The sequence below is a fragment of the Gorilla gorilla genome, chromosome 2, assembly GCF_029281585.2.
Source record: "Gorilla gorilla gorilla isolate KB3781 chromosome 2, NHGRI_mGorGor1-v2.1_pri, whole genome shotgun sequence".
Taxonomy (NCBI): Eukaryota; Metazoa; Chordata; class Mammalia; order Primates; family Hominidae; genus Gorilla; species Gorilla gorilla.
The window spans coordinates 67,499,038-67,515,612 of NC_086017.1; the positions used below are offsets into that span (position 1 = coordinate 67,499,038).

Genomic DNA, 16,575 nt, shown 5'->3' on the forward strand with positions numbered 1-16,575 from the left:
AGAGATTATCTATATAAAGCCCCTATAATGTCCTTGGCACATAGCACATGATCTAGAAAAGTTAGTCATCATTACTATTTATAAAGAGTGGATAAAGGGTACAATCTTCAACTTCTAAGCATAATTATCTTTATTTTCAACAGTTGTTAATCATTACACAAACACACAGTTTTCGAACCTCTTCACAAAGAGCTTCTAGATGGAGTGCCTCCAATTTTTGGGTCATTTCCTTCCTCCGGGTCTTAAACCAGCCATCAAAATTTGGAGACTTTAGGAAATGCCTATAAAAATACATTTTAAAAAAGTGAAGTTTGATTATAACTTATTTCCTTTCCTCAATACCTTTTCTAGTCAGAGAACCATGTCAAACTTTAGTAGAATTTTTTAAAAAGAATAAGCTTAAGTTTAGCTTTTTGTTTTGTTTTTAAATAAAACAGGACACATGAGTGTAAAACAGGGAAAAAAGACTAACCGGTAAAGTCCAATCCAATCGCCTTTTATTCTAGAGGTTAGCTGAGGTCCTGTTTTCTCAAGTGTTTTCATAAATTCTTCTGGAAGAAACTGTCTTAATTGAGGTGGACTCTAGAAAACAGGACATATAATATTTAGAAATTAGGAGTGGATATGTTCACAGAAGTTAATTACAGTTAGAGGACCCAAATAGATTTGAATATATTCATACCTTCCATGGGGAAATACTTTTCTGCAAAGGCATCAGGCTTGCCACATATCTTTCCTAAAACCAAGAAAAAAGTTAATAAAAGGACTGTCTTCAAAAATATTTAAACAGACCTACTTAAAAGGAATGGGTCTTTTAAGTTTTTAATCATATGCCCTTTCAATGGACAGCAACAACTCCATCACTCCCCACAAGAGATACAGCTAAATTTAGACTGACTTGGGAAGTCAGATTTCAAATAAAAATTCAACTAAATCTTGGATAAACCAAGGGACTACATTTTTTCTTTTTTGAGACAGAGTCTTGTTCTGTTGCGCAGGCTGGAGTGCAACGGCATGATCTCGGCTCACTACAACCTCTGCCCCCTGGGTTCAAGCGATTCTCCCGCCTCAGTCTCCCAAGCAGCTGGGATTACAGGCGTGCACCACCACGCCCGGCTAATTTTGTATTTTTAGTAGAGATGGGGTTTTACCATGTTGGTCAGGCTGGTCTCGAATTCCTGACCTCATGATCCGCCCGCCTCAGCCTCCCAAAGTGCTGGGGTTACAGGTGTGAGCCACTGTGCCCAGCCCTTTTTTTTTTTGAGATGCAGTCTCACTCTGTTGCCCAGTGGCATGTGGCAGTGGAGTGCAGTGGCGCTATCTCAGCTCACTGCAAACTCCGCCTCCAGGGTTCAAGCAATTATCTGCCTCAGCCTCCCGAGTAGCTGGAATTTCAGGAACCCGCCACCAAGTCTGGCTAATTTTTATATTTTTAGTTGAGACGGGGTTTCACCATCTTGGCCAGGCTGGTCTTGAACCCCTGACCTCATGATCCACCTGCCTCAGCCTCCCAAAGTGCTGGGATTACAGGCGTGAACTACCGCGCCCAGCAACGCGGTCCATTTTTTAACGATAATAGTTAACCTTACTGAGTAACTATAGGCCAGATAATGCACTCAACATTTTACATGCATGATCTCTTGTAATCCTTGGAATGATCCTATGTGGTAGGTATTATTAGGAAACTGAGACTTCTTCAAAAGGCTAAATAACCTGACCAAGGTAATACAATTTAGACTTGAAATGAGGTCTACTTGACTTTGATCTCTGCTCTCTTTTTTTTTTTTTTGAGACGGAGTCTCACTCTTTCGCCCAGGCTGAGTGCAGTGGTGCAATCTCAGCTCACTGCAACCTCCGCCTCCCGGGTTCAAGTGATTCTCCTGCCTCAGCCTCTAGAGCAGCTGGGACTACAGGTGCGTGCCACCATGCCTGGCCAATTTTTTGTATTTTTAGTAGAGACGAGATGGGGTTTCACCGTGTTAGCCAGGATGGTCTCGATTTCCTGACCTTGTGATCTGCCCACCTCGGTCTCCGAAAGTGCTGGGATTACAGACGTGAGCCACCACGCCCAGTCCATGCTCTTTTTTTTTTTTAAGAGAGTCTTGCTGTTGCCCAGGATGGAGTGCAGTCGTGCAATCACAGCCTACTGTAGTCTCAAAGTCCTGGCCTTAAGCAATCCTCTTACCTTCGCCTCCCAAAGTGGCAGGCCTGAGCCACTGTGCCCAGCCTAGTCCATGCTCATAAGCACTACAGTAAAGTTTATTTATTCAAACAAATAGATTTAATGGAATAAATAACTTGACACCCATAGACCAAGAAATAATATTTCTTTCTAAAATATAACAGCAAAGATCTCCAGGATGCCCTATATAATATTCATAGATATATTACTTTATATTAATAACGGCAAAAAGTTTCTCTATGATGCAGTTTCCAGAGCAGGGCCACATCATGGTACTCCCTATATTTTAATATGACATCCTTCTGAATTTCTCAGAATAACCACATTGTCTAGTCATTTATTCCATAAATATTTGAGTGCTACCATATGCCAGTCTGACGAATTAATAACAAGCAAGACAGATATAGTCCCTGTTATCATAGAGCTACAGCCTCATAGACATTATATCAAATTGTATTCAAGATAAGTATCAGAGAAAGAAGCTCTACTATAATCTTCTTTTAAGGTGAAAAATGTAGTAACTACATAACATTTCATATAAAGTATATCATTTAAGATACACAACAATCTTGAAAAGGTACTTAGGAAAGTGCAATCAGCCACATTTCACAGGTGAGAAAATTGAGGGTCAAAGAGAGGGAGTGACTTACCAAAGTTGAACAGTTAACACTAGAACAAATAATCCAGGTCTCTTGCAAAGGGGTTTATTTTTAATCACTAAATATACCAGGCTGGCAAAACACACAACTTAAGATATGGTTTTGGAGGGCGGGAAAAACATTTATATACCCTTCACCAAATCATTAAATTATGCAAAAATGTATTTATTAACTTACTAACGGAATGATGAAACTTTGTGTCAGTTCCAAAAAATAGCGTCGAAGAATAACACTTTGAGCCTCAGAAGGACGTTTCTGTTGTACACCCTTAAAAGAGGAAATAATGAGAATCTGTATTCTAGTGTTGGAATATAAAACAATGGATAACTATCAGATTCAATTGCTATGTAAATATACATTTATACTTGATATTTAAAAAACTAGAACTTCACCTTGAAGTAATTTAATGTGAAGTTCATTGTGCAATATCCTGTGAAAATAATCTTTACCAGAGCAAAACATAAGAGTTCTTAGCTTAGGGAATACTGTTCATCCCATACTGTGAAAATGTGAGTTCACAGCTGGGCACCGTGGGATCACGTCTGTAATCCCAACACTTTGGGAAGGTGAGGTGGGTGGATTACCTGAGGTCAGGGGCTCAGGACCAGCCTGGCCATCATGGTGAAACCCCGTCTCTACTAAAAAATACAAAAATTAGCTGGGTGTGGTGGCGGGCACCTGTAATCCCAGCTACTTGGAAGGCTGAGACAGAAGAATTGCTTGAACCCGGGGAAGTGGAGGCTGCAGTGAGCCGAGATTGTGCTATTGCACTCCAGCCTGGGCAACAAGAGCGAAACTCCATCTCAAAAAAAAAAAAAAAAGTGAGTTCACAATAAAGACAATCTTTATTTTATATTTGCTATACTATACTATTTACATTTAAAAAAAAATGATAACAGTCCCCTACTGTTAGATGCTATCATGGTAGAATCTATGGCTTTTTCACTATAATTTCCAAGTTTCTTGAAAGACTGACACTCATGTGTAGCTACAGCCCCAAATTCATGCCCATACTGTTGCTAACTTAGTCTCCTGATTTTCATAAAACTTTGAATCAAAAAAGAGACCCTGGCAGGGCACGGTGGCTGACGCCTGTAATCCCAGACTTTGGGAGACCGAGGTGGGCGTATCACTTAAGGCCAGGAGTTCGAGACCAGCCTGGCCAACATGGTGAAACCCCGTCTCTACTAAAAACACAGAAATTAGCCAGGCATGATGGTGCACACCTGCAATTCCAGCTGCTCAGGAGGCTGAGGCATGAGAATCACTTGAACCCGGGAGGTGGAGGTTGCAGTGAGCTGAGATCACATCACCGCACTCCAGCCTGGGTGACAGAGTGAGACTCTGTCTCCCAAAAAAAAAAAAAAAAAAAAAAAAAAAGGAGAGATCCTATTTCACATTAGTATACATAAAGGACATATTGTGTAACTGGATATTACATACCTGAACAAGGAAATTTAAATTAATAATATGAGCAACTAATTACCTTCTGTAATTGTTTTATGATCTCTTCATCTCTATTTAAATATGGCTTATATGAAGTATAAACTCCTAAGAGCAAAGAAAAGAAGGTAAACAAAAAAACCCAAGTACCATATAAATATATATTTAAAAATCAATAAAAGTCAATACCAGGTTTGGAATCCAGAGTCTTTAGATTCTTCAGTTTTTTCACTTTAACCTGCTTAGGAATTTCACCTGAAGGAAGCAGCATAAAGATTTTTATAATTATTCTAATCATACATATTACAAAATTGGAACTTTATAAGATTTATAATCTATTACTTAAGTATATTATAATGAAAGCATTCTTAACATCTATTAACATGTTAAGGGTTCATTCTTGGTATTTTAAAACTGGATAACAAGAATACTGGATTACTACAACAGTACAGAAATAATTCATGTAAATTATATAAAATGGATATTTGATCTTTCATTAATATCTATCATTACTTAAATTTTTCCCTTTTTGTCACTCAACCTGTAATTTAAAATCTATATGCCAAATACATAAAACTGAAAATTTAGATGCTGAATTGGAATAAAATACCCTTTAAGTATAAATGGAATAGAGAGCAATTCTTAAATGACTATGCAGATGTAGTCTTCAAGGGTTTGTGGGGTTTTTTTGTTTTGTTTTGTTTTGTTTTTGATGCCTCCTCAAATTCGGCTTTTCCATTATAGAAACTTACACTGCCAGCAAGTGGTGATGGTGTGTGCAGCAACCACAGGTCTGAGCCACAGATGGACAGGACTCCTGAGCAGGCTGCTATGTTGAATAGCTTGTGTAGTATATGCAGGCCCTGGTCTTAAGGTCAAAGAAAGCTAACACCTAAACAACCCTTATAACAGGCAGAAAAATGCCTCAAGATACACTTAAAAGTGTCATGAACAAACCTAATTTCAAAGATTTTCTCCACCCTCCCTCTTCTCTGCATAAGGGTTAAAAGAACCTAAGAACTGAAAGACAATCTAGAGATTATATTATTATAGAGATTATAATATAATCGAAGCCTTTAAATTCACAAAATGCCTTTGTTTAAATAGTTACATAGATCAAACTGCTAATTGTGGTATATCTGGGGGTGAGATTTTAAGAACAAGGAACATTTTCCTTTGCAATCTTATATTGCTAAAAAATTTTAAGAGTATGTACTATGATAAAACAGCTATTTCTATAAACTTTTTACTTTGAAGTACAGTTGAACATTGAACAGCATGGGTTTAAACTGTGCATATTCACTTATACATGATTTTTTTTCCTGCCTCTGCCACCCCTGAGTTAGCAAGACCATTCCCTCCTCTTCCTCTTCAACCTACTCAGTGTGAAGGCTATGAGGATGAAGACTTTTATGATGATCCACTTCCACTTAATGAACAGTCAATATATATTTTATCTTCCTCATGATTTTCTTAGTAACGTTTTATTTCCCCTAGCTTACTTTATTATAAGGATACAGTATATAATACATAAAACATACAAAATGTGTGTTAATTGACTGTTTATGTTATTGCTAAGGCTCTGATCAACAGTAGGCTGTTAGAACTTAAGTTTTGGAGGAGTTAAAGGTATACATAGATTTTCCACTACACAGGAAGTTGGCATTCCTAATCCCTGTATTGTTCAAGGGTTAATTGTAATTTCAATTTTGCAGAGAAGCTGCCAAGTAATACAGTCTATAAAGGAAAGAGTGAAAGAGATTAAAAGAAAATTAGTCTATACTCCAAATGTGGCAACTGCCCCAGTAATAATTTTAAACAGATACTTGTTAAAAAAGCAGTATCATGGATACACAGACTTATTTTTTCATTGATTCAGTAAATATTAAGTAAATGCAAGATACTGGCAATACAGGAACAAAACAGCTAATTACCCATATCAATGAGCCACAGTCTAACAGCAAAATATGATACAGAGAAATGACAATACGGAGGGAAAGGTGCTGGGATAGAATTATGAACAAGATACTACGGAGACGCAGAAGAGTGTCCTGGCCAAAGAAGAGTAAGAAAATTACTGAGGATTCCTAAAGGAGGTAACAGTTAAGCCAACTTGTAAGAGAGATAAAAAGTTGGCCGGGTGTAGTGGCTCACGCCTGTAATCTCAGCACTTTGGAAAGCTGAGGCGGGTGGATCACCTGAGGTCAGGAGTTCCAGACCATCCTGGCCAACATGGGGAAACCCCGTCTCCACTAAAAATACAAAAATTAGCTGGGCATGGTGGCACACACCTGTAGTCCCAGCTACTTGGGAGGCTGACACAGGAGAATCACTTGAACCCAGAAGGCAGAGGCTGCAGTAAGCCGAGATTGTGCCACTACACTCCAGCCTGGGTGACAGAGCGAGACCCTGTCTCAAAAAAAAAAAAAAAAGTTATCCATAGGAAGGAGAAAAGGCCTTTTGAGTAAAAAGTTAAATACAGAAGCATGAACATGTTGCTCAAAGAGTTGCAGATAATGGTAAGGACAATAATAGCCACCATTTACTGAAGATGTCCTCCGTGCCAGTCTCTGGTCCAAGAACACTGCACAAATTATCACATTTAATCTTCACAATAAGAGTTTATTTATGATGCCCATTTCACAGATGAAGAAACTAAAGCATGGGCAGAACTTGATATTTACCTGGTATGCACCAGAACCAGTTGGTTACTGCCATCATTCATTCTGATTAATGAGTGCCCTATTAAGACAGGTTGTTAGCTCTGTCATAACTAGACACAGAGGAACATCTTGTCAAGGATGTGGGTGCACTAAAACTAGGTACAATCCAGAAAAAGCAATCCCTTTATATCAGGAGGAATGATCCTTCTGCAAGGTTAACACTAAGTATATGTTTCTGGTAAAGTTTCAGGACACAGGAGAGCAAAATCTTAATTCTGCTGTGCCTTCCCTCTTGGTCCTAAAGAAGATGTTTTTTTCTCTAATTTTACTGACCCTGCCAGATTTTTTTTTTCCTTGTAGAACTTACAGTCTATCTCAGGTTTCAAAGCCAGAATCCTGAGCAGGGCTGTATTGCACAACTTGTGCAGCATTTGCAGTGGGCCTGGGTGTTTTTTAACTCAACAAGCAGAAAAATACTCCAAGATATAAACCACTCATAAATTAAAAGATATATGAGATTTCATGACTATGACACCAAGTATACAAGCAATACAAGGAAAAAATAAATAAGACTTCAAAAAAAAAAAAAACAGAAGAAAAAGAACAGAAGAAAACAAAAAAAGATAAATAAGACCATTAAATTATAAACTTCTGTGCACAGGCCAGGCGCGGTGGCTCACGCTTGTAACCCCAGCACTTTGGGAGGCTGAGGTGAGTGGATCATGAGGTCAGGAGTTCGAGACCAGCCTGGCCAACATGGTGAAACCCCATCTCTACTAAAAATACAAAAATCAGCTGAGTGTGGTGGCGCACACCTGTAATCCCAGCTACTGGGGAGGCTGAGACAGGAGAATCACTTGAACCCAGGAGGCGAAGGTTGCAGTGAGCCAAGATCATGCCACCGTACTCCAGCCTGGAAGACAGACCAAGACTCCATCTCAAAAAATAAATAAATAAAATAAACTTCTGTGCATCAAAGGACACCATCAAGAGAGCAAAAAGACAATACAAAATAGAAGAAAATATTCACAAAGCATATATCTAATAAGGATTACTATTCAGAATATATAAAGAATTCCTATAACTAAAAAAAAAAAAACCCATTCAAACAACTCTATTAAAAGTGGGCAAAGGACTTGAATAGACATTTCTCCAAAGAAAATATATAAATGGCCAATAAACAGGCTGGGTGTGGCGGCTCACGCCTGTAATTGCAGCACTTTGGCAGGCCAAGGTGGGTGGATCACCTGAGGTCAGGAGTTCGAGACCAGCCTGGCCAACATGGTGAATCCCTGTCTCTACTAAAAATACAAAAATTAGCTGGGTGTGGTGGTGCATGCCTGTAATCTCAGCGACTCGGGGAGCTAAGGCAGGAGAATTGCTTGAACCCGGGAGGTGGAGGTTGCAGTGAGCCAAGGTTGCACCACTGCACTCCAGCCAGGCAACAGGGTGAGACTCCGTTTCAAAAATAAATAAATAAATAAATAAATAAATAAATAAATAAATAAATAAATAAAATGGCCAATAAACAATGGAAAGATACTCAATATCACCGATCATGAGGGAAATGAAAATGAAACCCACAATAAAATACTAACTCATGCCCATTAGGATGGTTACTATAAAAAAAAATGGAAAATAACAGGCCAGGTGTGGTGGCTCCCACCTGTAATCCCAACACTTTGGGAGGCCAAGGCAGGAGGACTGCTTGAGCACAGGAGTTTAGGACCAGCAACATTGCAAGATCCTGTCTCTACAGAAAAAATAAAAAATTAGCCAGGCGTGGTGGCGTGCACCTGTACTCCCAGCTACTCGGGAGGCTGAGGCAGAAGGATCACTTGGGCCCAGGAGTTCAAGGTTACAGTGAGCTATGATTGTGCCAATGCACTCCAGCCTGAGCAACAGCACAAGACCCTATCACACACATACACAAAAAGGCAAAATATTTAAATAGACATTTCACCAAAGATATATGAATGAAAGGAAGTAGATGAAAAAGTGCTCACCATCATTAGTCATTAGAGAAAAGCAAATTAAAATCACCATTTCAAACATTCTAGAATGGCCATAATGAAAATGACAACATCAAATGTTGGCAGAGATGTTAAGAAATAGGAACCCTCATACATTGCTGGTAAGAATGTAAACTGATGGGCCACTTTGGCAAACAGTTTGGTGATTTCTTAAACAGATTTATCAATTAATGCTGCTCTACCAATGATTTTGTGCAAAAGTTATCTACCTACATCTAGCAGAGAGACTTCTTCCACTGGAAAGAGAAAACAATCAGTAGTCTACTACATTATAATTAATAGTCTAAATTAGTAGGCCCAAACCATGAAAATGTCAAGATTAAATTAAGATTTAAAAAAATTTATCATATCATCTCATATCCAAGACTCTAGCAACTGTTGTTCTCTGTACTATCATTAATACTCAGACAGAACAGTAACAGAATGGCAGGGGACCATGCCATTTACAGAGTACCATGCATCAGGCACTGTGTTTAATCCTCCTAGCAGACAAAAAATTTGAGGCTTAAAGATGCTATTCAGCCTATTAGCACACAGTTCTGATTGCCAAGGTGAAGCCCTTTGCTTTTTCCTCTATTTCATAAGGCTTCTAAAAATTTCAGTAAGACCGAGTCCAGAATTTGTAAACAGTACTATTTAAAATGTTATCCTTGATTCTAATACTTCCATTTAGATATATGTATATACCAGAAGGAAAATCTTGTAAAATCAGATTATTAAGTCATGTTTTAAATATATCTATGTATAACAAAAGGAACAAGTTTTAAAAGTAGTGGCTGCTGGCCAGGCGCAGTGGCTCAGCCTGTAATCCCAGCACTTTGGGAAGCCGAGGTGGGCGGTCTGGAAGTCTGGAGTTTGAGACCAAACTGGCCAACATGGTGAAACCCCGTCTCTACTAAAAATACAAAAATAAGCCAGGCATGGTGGTGGGCGCCTGTAATCCCAGCTCCTTGGGAGGCTGAGGCAGGAGAATCTCCTGAACCCATGAAGCAGAGGTTGCAGTGAGCCGAGATCATGCCACTGCACTCCAGCCTGGGCGACAGAGTGAGACTCTGTCTCAAAAAAAAAAAAAACAAAAAAAACCCAAAAAAAACCAAAAAACAAAAAAGGTAGTGGCCGGGAGTGGTGGCTCACATCTGTAATCCCAGCACTTTGGGAGGCCAAGGTGGGCAGATCACCTGAGCTCAGGAGTTTGAGACCAGCCTTGCCAACATGGCAAAACCCTGTCTCTATTAAAAATACAAAAATTAGCTGGGCAAGGAGGTGGGTGCCTGTAATCCCAGCTACTTGGGAGGCTGAGGCAGGAGAAACACTTGAACCTGGAAGAGCTGAGATAGTGCCACTGTACTCCAGCCTGGGCAACAGAGTGAGACTCTGTCACATAAATAAATAAATGTAGTACATTATAAAGTTATTAGAAAATAACTTTACAATCCCAACTATTTCAGTGGAAAATTCATGAATGTCCATTGTCATGTCGGAGAGATGTCTTCCATTGGAAGGAGAAAATAGTCAGTAGTCCGCTACATTACAATTAATAAAACAGTCTAAATTACTACGCCCAAACCATGAAATAAATGTCAAGATTAAATTAAGATTTAAAAAATTTTCTCATATCTTCTCATACGCAAGACTCATGTCCTTAATTAATGTACCATTTAGTTGTCATCTAGGTTAACGAAACTTCCAACCTCAGAATTCATATACTTAAACATCTGTTAAACTCCTACCATGAACAAGGTACTGTATGTCTTTTCCATATGAAAAGACACTTTGAACCGCTCCCTAAATCAATAACCTGTGCTACAGGGACATATACTTGTTTTGAGACCTAGCTGGGTATTTTGTGATAAGTCGGGAATAATTCTAGTTTTCTATAAGGTTTTACTCAAGCAGTATTGGAAAGTTCTGTTTTATTGGGCTTCTATATATATAGAAAGTTCTGTTTTATTGGGCTTTTAAATATATATATAGTATATTTAAATATATATTTATATATATTTAAATATTTAAGTAATAAAAATATATATTTAAATATTTAAATATATATTATATATTTATATTCAATATATTATATTAAAATATATATTTAAATATTATATATTTAAATATATATTTATATTCAATATATTATATTATATATTTAAATATATATTTAATATATATAAAGCTAACATTTTTGAGACTTCATTTTACTATAATTCTATAAGTGTTATATTATTATTCTATAATAATATAACACTATAAGTATATTTTTTGGTAGGAGGACATGACAGATTATACATATTATAAGAGCCTGCATATTTTAGTGGGAAATTAGCAGGAAATTATACTCTTCTCCAAAGGCCTTGAAGAAAGCTGCCATCAACATAAAAAATAATCAAGGATGAAAAGAAAGAAACCTGTTCAGCAACACTGCACACTAAAAACAGAACACCAAGTTTATACTTTACCTGTAGGTTTAAGGTCTCCTATTCGAATAATGTGTGGCCAGTGCTGGAGTGTCTTAGCAAAAAAAGGGTTGGTTACTCCTAATATAACTGAGGGCCTATAAAAAACAAAACAAAACAAAACAAAAAAGGTGAGAAAAAGATGAATGCTAAATCAGTGAAGAATAGTTTACTTTTTTTTTCAGTGAACAATACACAGATTGCTTTTTCCTTTATTCAACACATTACATATCAACTACATGCCAGGCAACACGTTTTACACTAGACATAAAAAGATGAAAGGACACGGTCCTTCCAGCAGCACACAGGAAGAAAGATATACACATCCAGTTATGATGCCAAAATTAGAAGACAGTGAAGGTGGTTTAAAATGCACAACAATTGGCTGAGCGCGGTGACTCACGCCTGTAATCCCAGCACTTTCGGAAGCCGAGGCGGGCAGATCACGAGGTTAGGAGTTCGAGGCCAACCTGGCCAACATGGTGAAACCCCATCTCTACTAAAATTACAAAAAATTAGCTGGGCGTACTGGCGGGCACCTGTAATCCCAGCTACTCAGGAGGCTGAGGCAGGAGAATTGCTTGAAACCAGGAGGCGGAGGTTGCAGTGAGCCAAGATTGCACCACTGCAGTCCAGCCTGGGCAACAGAGTGAGACTCTGTCTCAAAAAAAAAAAAAAAAGCATAATAATCACAAAGGAGAACCTATGTCTACCAGGGGATTAAAGGACAGCCTCACCAAAGAGATAATATTTACAGGAAGACATGAAAGATGAGTAGGCGTTTTTTGCCAAGTGGATGAGAGAGGGAAGAGTGATGCAGAATAAACTATGTGCAAAGCAATGAAGTGACATTATGGCCTGTCTGTAGAACTACACAGAGTTTAGCATTCCTGGAGCAAAAGCAGAAAGGATGAATAGTCAGAAATGAGAATATTGTTGCCCGATCATTAGTACCATGTTAGTATGCTAAGAAGTTTAGATGTTATCTTACAGGCAAAGGGAAACTACTAGATAACCAAGTGGAGGAATGCCGCATGAAAGAAAAAGTGCTTATTAGAAAGATCAATTGGCCAGGCGCGGTGGCTCACGCCTGTAATCCCAGCCCTTTGGGAAGGCCGAGGTGGGCAGATCACCTGAGGTCAGGAGTTCGAGACCAACCTGGCCAACACGGTGAAACCCCATCTCTACTAAAAATACAAAAATTAGCCAGGTGTGGTGGCAGGCGCCTGTAATCCTAGCTACTGGGGAGGCTGAGGCAGGAGAATCACTTGAACCCAGGAGGTGGAGGTTGCAGTGAGCCAAGATCGCGCCATCACACTCCAACTTGGGGGACAACAGCGAGATTTCATCTCAAAAAAAAAAAAAAAAAAAAGAAAGATCACTCTGGAAGAAATTTGGAAGTTATCTTATGAGGAGAGAAGGGGTTGAGGGAAAAGCAAATTTGGATATGCAAAACATGAGAGGCAGTAAGACTGGAAAGGGAGCTATAGAAAGAAGATAAGAAATGTAATCAGAGATATTTTAGGATATCAAACTGACAGAATTTGGTAAAATTTAATGTGGGGCATGTTACAAAGGAGAAATTTATGACAAGGTTTTGAGAACTAAGTGAAAACTAATGCCATCCATGAAAAGAAAGAAAAGGTATGAGATTAGGGGAGAAAAGAAGGAGACAAAAATAATTCAGTTTGCACATGTTTAGTTTCAGATGCCATTAAGACTTCTATCTTCTATGGGGCAATGTGCTTAAAACATCCCCCTCCCCCCACAACACACACACATGCCTGGTTATATAGGTCTGGACCTCACAGAGATATTGGCTAGAAAGATATATTTCAGTCATTAACATGGGGTATTAACAGAAGCCATGGGTACAGATAAGACTGTACAGAAAGGGCCAGGCACGGTGGCTCACGTCTGCAATCCCAGCACTTTGGGAGGCTGAGGCGGGTGGATCACTTGAGGTCAGGAGTTCGAGCCAGTCTGGCCAACATGATGAAACCCCATCTCCACTAAAAATACAAAAATTAGCTGGGTGTGGTGGTGCATGCCTGTAATCCCAGCTACTTGGGAGGCTGAGGTAGGAGAATCACTTGAACCCAGGAGGTGAAGTTTGCAGTGAGCTGAGGTCATGCCACTGCACTCCAGCCTAGGCAACAGAGCGAGACTCTGTCTCAAAAAAAAAAAAAAAAAAACTGTACAGAAATAATTATCAGTCTGGGCCAGGCGTGGTGGCTCACGCCTGTAATCCCAACACTTTTGGGAAGCCAAGGTGGGCAGATCACGAGGTCAGGAGTTCAAGACCAGTCTGGCCAATATAGTGAAACCCTGTCTCTACTAAAAATACAAAAAATTAGCTGGGTGTGATAGTGTGCACCTGTAATCACAGCTACTTGGGAGGCTAAAGCAGGAGAATCACGTGAACCCGGGAGGCGGAGGTTGCAGTAAACCAAGATGGCGCCATTGCACTCCCTCCTGGATGACAGTGCCAGACTCCATCTCAAAAAAAAAAAAAAAAAACTATCAGTCTGAAATCAGAACTCAGAACACAATACCTAGCGAACACCAACATTTAAGGGATTCGTAGAGAAAAGAAGTCTGCAAAGAAGATTGGGATGCACCACAAGACAGCCCAGGAGAGAAAGGTATTAGAGATTTACAAAAAAAATTTTTTTGAGACAGGGTCTCACTCTGTTCCCCAGGGCTGGAGTCCAGTGGCACGATCTGAGTTCACTGCAACCTCTGCCTCCTAGGCTCAAGCCATCCTCCCACCTCAGCCTCATTAGTAGCTGGGACTACAGACGCATGCCACCACATCCAGCTAATTTTTGTATTTTTTTTGTGGAGACAGGGTTTTGCCATGTTGCCCAGGCTGGTCTCTTAACTCCTGGACTTAAGTGATCTGCCCGCCTCGGCCTACCAAAGTGCCGGGATTACAGGCATGGGCCATCACGACCAGCTGGTGATTAAAATATTTTTAAGGTTAAAAGTGTAAATGTTACAAGAAAGAAGAGGTGGTAGACCAGCCTGGGCAACAGGGAAGGGAGGGGAGGGGAGGGGAGGGGAGAGGAGGGGAGGGGAGGGGAAGGGACGGGAGGGGTGGGGAGGGGAGAGGAGGGGGAAAGACAGAAAGAAAAGGAAAAACAGGGTAATGATATGCCCACTGGGTGAAACACTGAGAAGGGTCTTGATGTTTTGGCAAGAACAAATTCAGTGAATATGAAGAAGTCAATCCGCAGTTGACTAGAAGCAACCAGAAAATCAGGAAGTGGAGATAGTACATGCAGATTTTTGTTGTTGCTTTAGAAATCTAGCTGTAAAAAGAAGGTGAGCGATAGAGCAAGAGCTAAAAGGGAAAGGGTAAGATTATTTTTTCTTTTTACAGATTGAAAAGATTTTTCATAAATAAGTACAATTGAAAGTACAACCCAGTGGCTATTAATGACAATATAGCTTCCATTAATAAATAAAATCACGTGGGCCGGGTGTGGTGGCTCACACCTGTAATCCCAGCACTTTGTGAGGCTGAGGCAGGCAGATCACAAGGTCAGGAATTCGAGATCAGCCTGATCAACATGGTGAAACCCTGTCTCTACTAAAAATACAAAAATTAGCCGGGCGTGGTGGCGCATGCCTGTAATCCAGCTACTCAGGAGGCTGAGGCAGGAGACTCTCTTGAACCCAGGAGGCAGAGGTTGCAGTGAGCCGAGATCACGCCACTGCACTCCAGCCTGGGCGACACAGCAAACCTCTGTCTCAAAAATAAATAAATAAAAATAAATACATAAAATCGCTCAAATAAGGTACTAACTCTTAAAATCTAAAATTATTTCCAGCAGCTCCTCAAACTTTCCTTTTATAAGATCATTCTGCCTATAAGCTTTTATTACCAAAAATAATTCTACACAATTTTGGTTATAAAGGTAATACCTGGTCAATAGAAGTTATTTTGTTTACTTACGGAGCTTGGGTACGGGTAGTATATTCTTTGAATTCACTATCATGAATAGTGAAATAAGGTCGGAAATCACTGAAGTACTTTAATGGAGAAATACAGCTGTGGAGCAGGAAGAACATGTAAAATAAAGGACACAGAAATTAAAGGTCCTAATCTATAACTAGAAAACATCTATACAAACGGTATACACACAAAGGGATACTTTGTTTATTTTAATAAATGGTAAACTCATTTCACAGAATTAGAAAGACAGATATATGTAATGTGAAATGGCATACTGAAAGAACACACTGGGTTTGGGGCAGAAGATGCGGTGAAATTCTGGCTCTACTGTTCACTAGCTATGTGCCTTTGACTCTACACTGATCATTCACACAAGTAATATTTATCAAGGAACAACTTCATGTAATGAATCAATGTGCCTGTCACTCAGAACAACAAAGGCATGGTTCCAGCCCTCAGGGAGCCTGAATCAATTTTCTCATCCATAAAATGGTGCTATAATAAGCATTACCTTCTGATAGGGTTTTTGCATGGATCAATGCAATAATGGGTGGGGAAAAATACGACAGGTGGGAAGTGCTGCAAATATCACCAACAGGTTAAGTACTGCAGCATCCAAAAAAAAAACCCAGAAATAGTAACCAAATAGACTCACTTAACAAGTGCCAATACAGTCTCTGATGATTCCGATGGTGATGGCGCCATAACCACAAGGGGCTCCCCCAACAGCACCAGCTCCCAGAGCATCTGACTATGAAGGAAAACTGGGCAGAAACACCTAAAAGGTGATGCACAATAGAAATATTTTTTAATGTAGCCAATCCTGTTTTTAAAATTCCTACATAATCTTTCTAAAAACTCCACATTGATATAAATTCTTCCTGCTATTTGTATCTTGATCTGATACACAAATTCATTTAGAATATGGTGATGTATAGAGACATAAGTCCCTTTTATCCACATAAAAATATCTATCAATTTGACTCATCCTAATTTTTACAAAATTAAATGTAATATATTGACACACAGAATAACTGACAATAAAAGCATATAATTCTCAAATTGTTGTACCATATGATAGATCTATTTTATCAATATTGCTTTGATACTTTGAATTTCAATCCTAAATATTTTTAAGGAAATAAGAAAAATTAATTTTCCAAGGGCACTTATTGGATATACTT

At 39.2% G+C, this 16,575-nt stretch overlaps 1 protein-coding gene across 6 annotated transcripts in view; it reads right to left on the reverse strand.

Annotated features, from left to right (window-relative positions):
* Positions 1 to 16,575, reverse strand: part of DENND6A (DENN domain containing 6A) — a 67,742-nt gene that overhangs the window by 4,794 nt on the left and 46,373 nt on the right. For all 6 annotated transcript variants that reach the window (XM_063703865.1, XM_063703864.1, XM_055383183.2 and 3 more), the window contains exons 10-18: positions 16,047 to 16,169; positions 15,392 to 15,487; positions 11,434 to 11,528; positions 4,474 to 4,539; positions 4,328 to 4,392; positions 3,019 to 3,108; positions 683 to 736; positions 473 to 582; positions 179 to 281 (exon numbers count right to left, since the gene is read on the reverse strand). In XM_063703865.1, the coding sequence (XP_063559935.1) occupies positions 179 to 281; positions 473 to 582; positions 683 to 736; positions 3,019 to 3,108; positions 4,328 to 4,392; positions 4,474 to 4,539; positions 11,434 to 11,528; positions 15,392 to 15,487; positions 16,047 to 16,169 (802 nt within the window). The remainder of the gene's footprint in view (positions 1 to 178; positions 282 to 472; positions 583 to 682; positions 737 to 3,018; positions 3,109 to 4,327; positions 4,393 to 4,473; positions 4,540 to 11,433; positions 11,529 to 15,391; positions 15,488 to 16,046; positions 16,170 to 16,575) is intronic.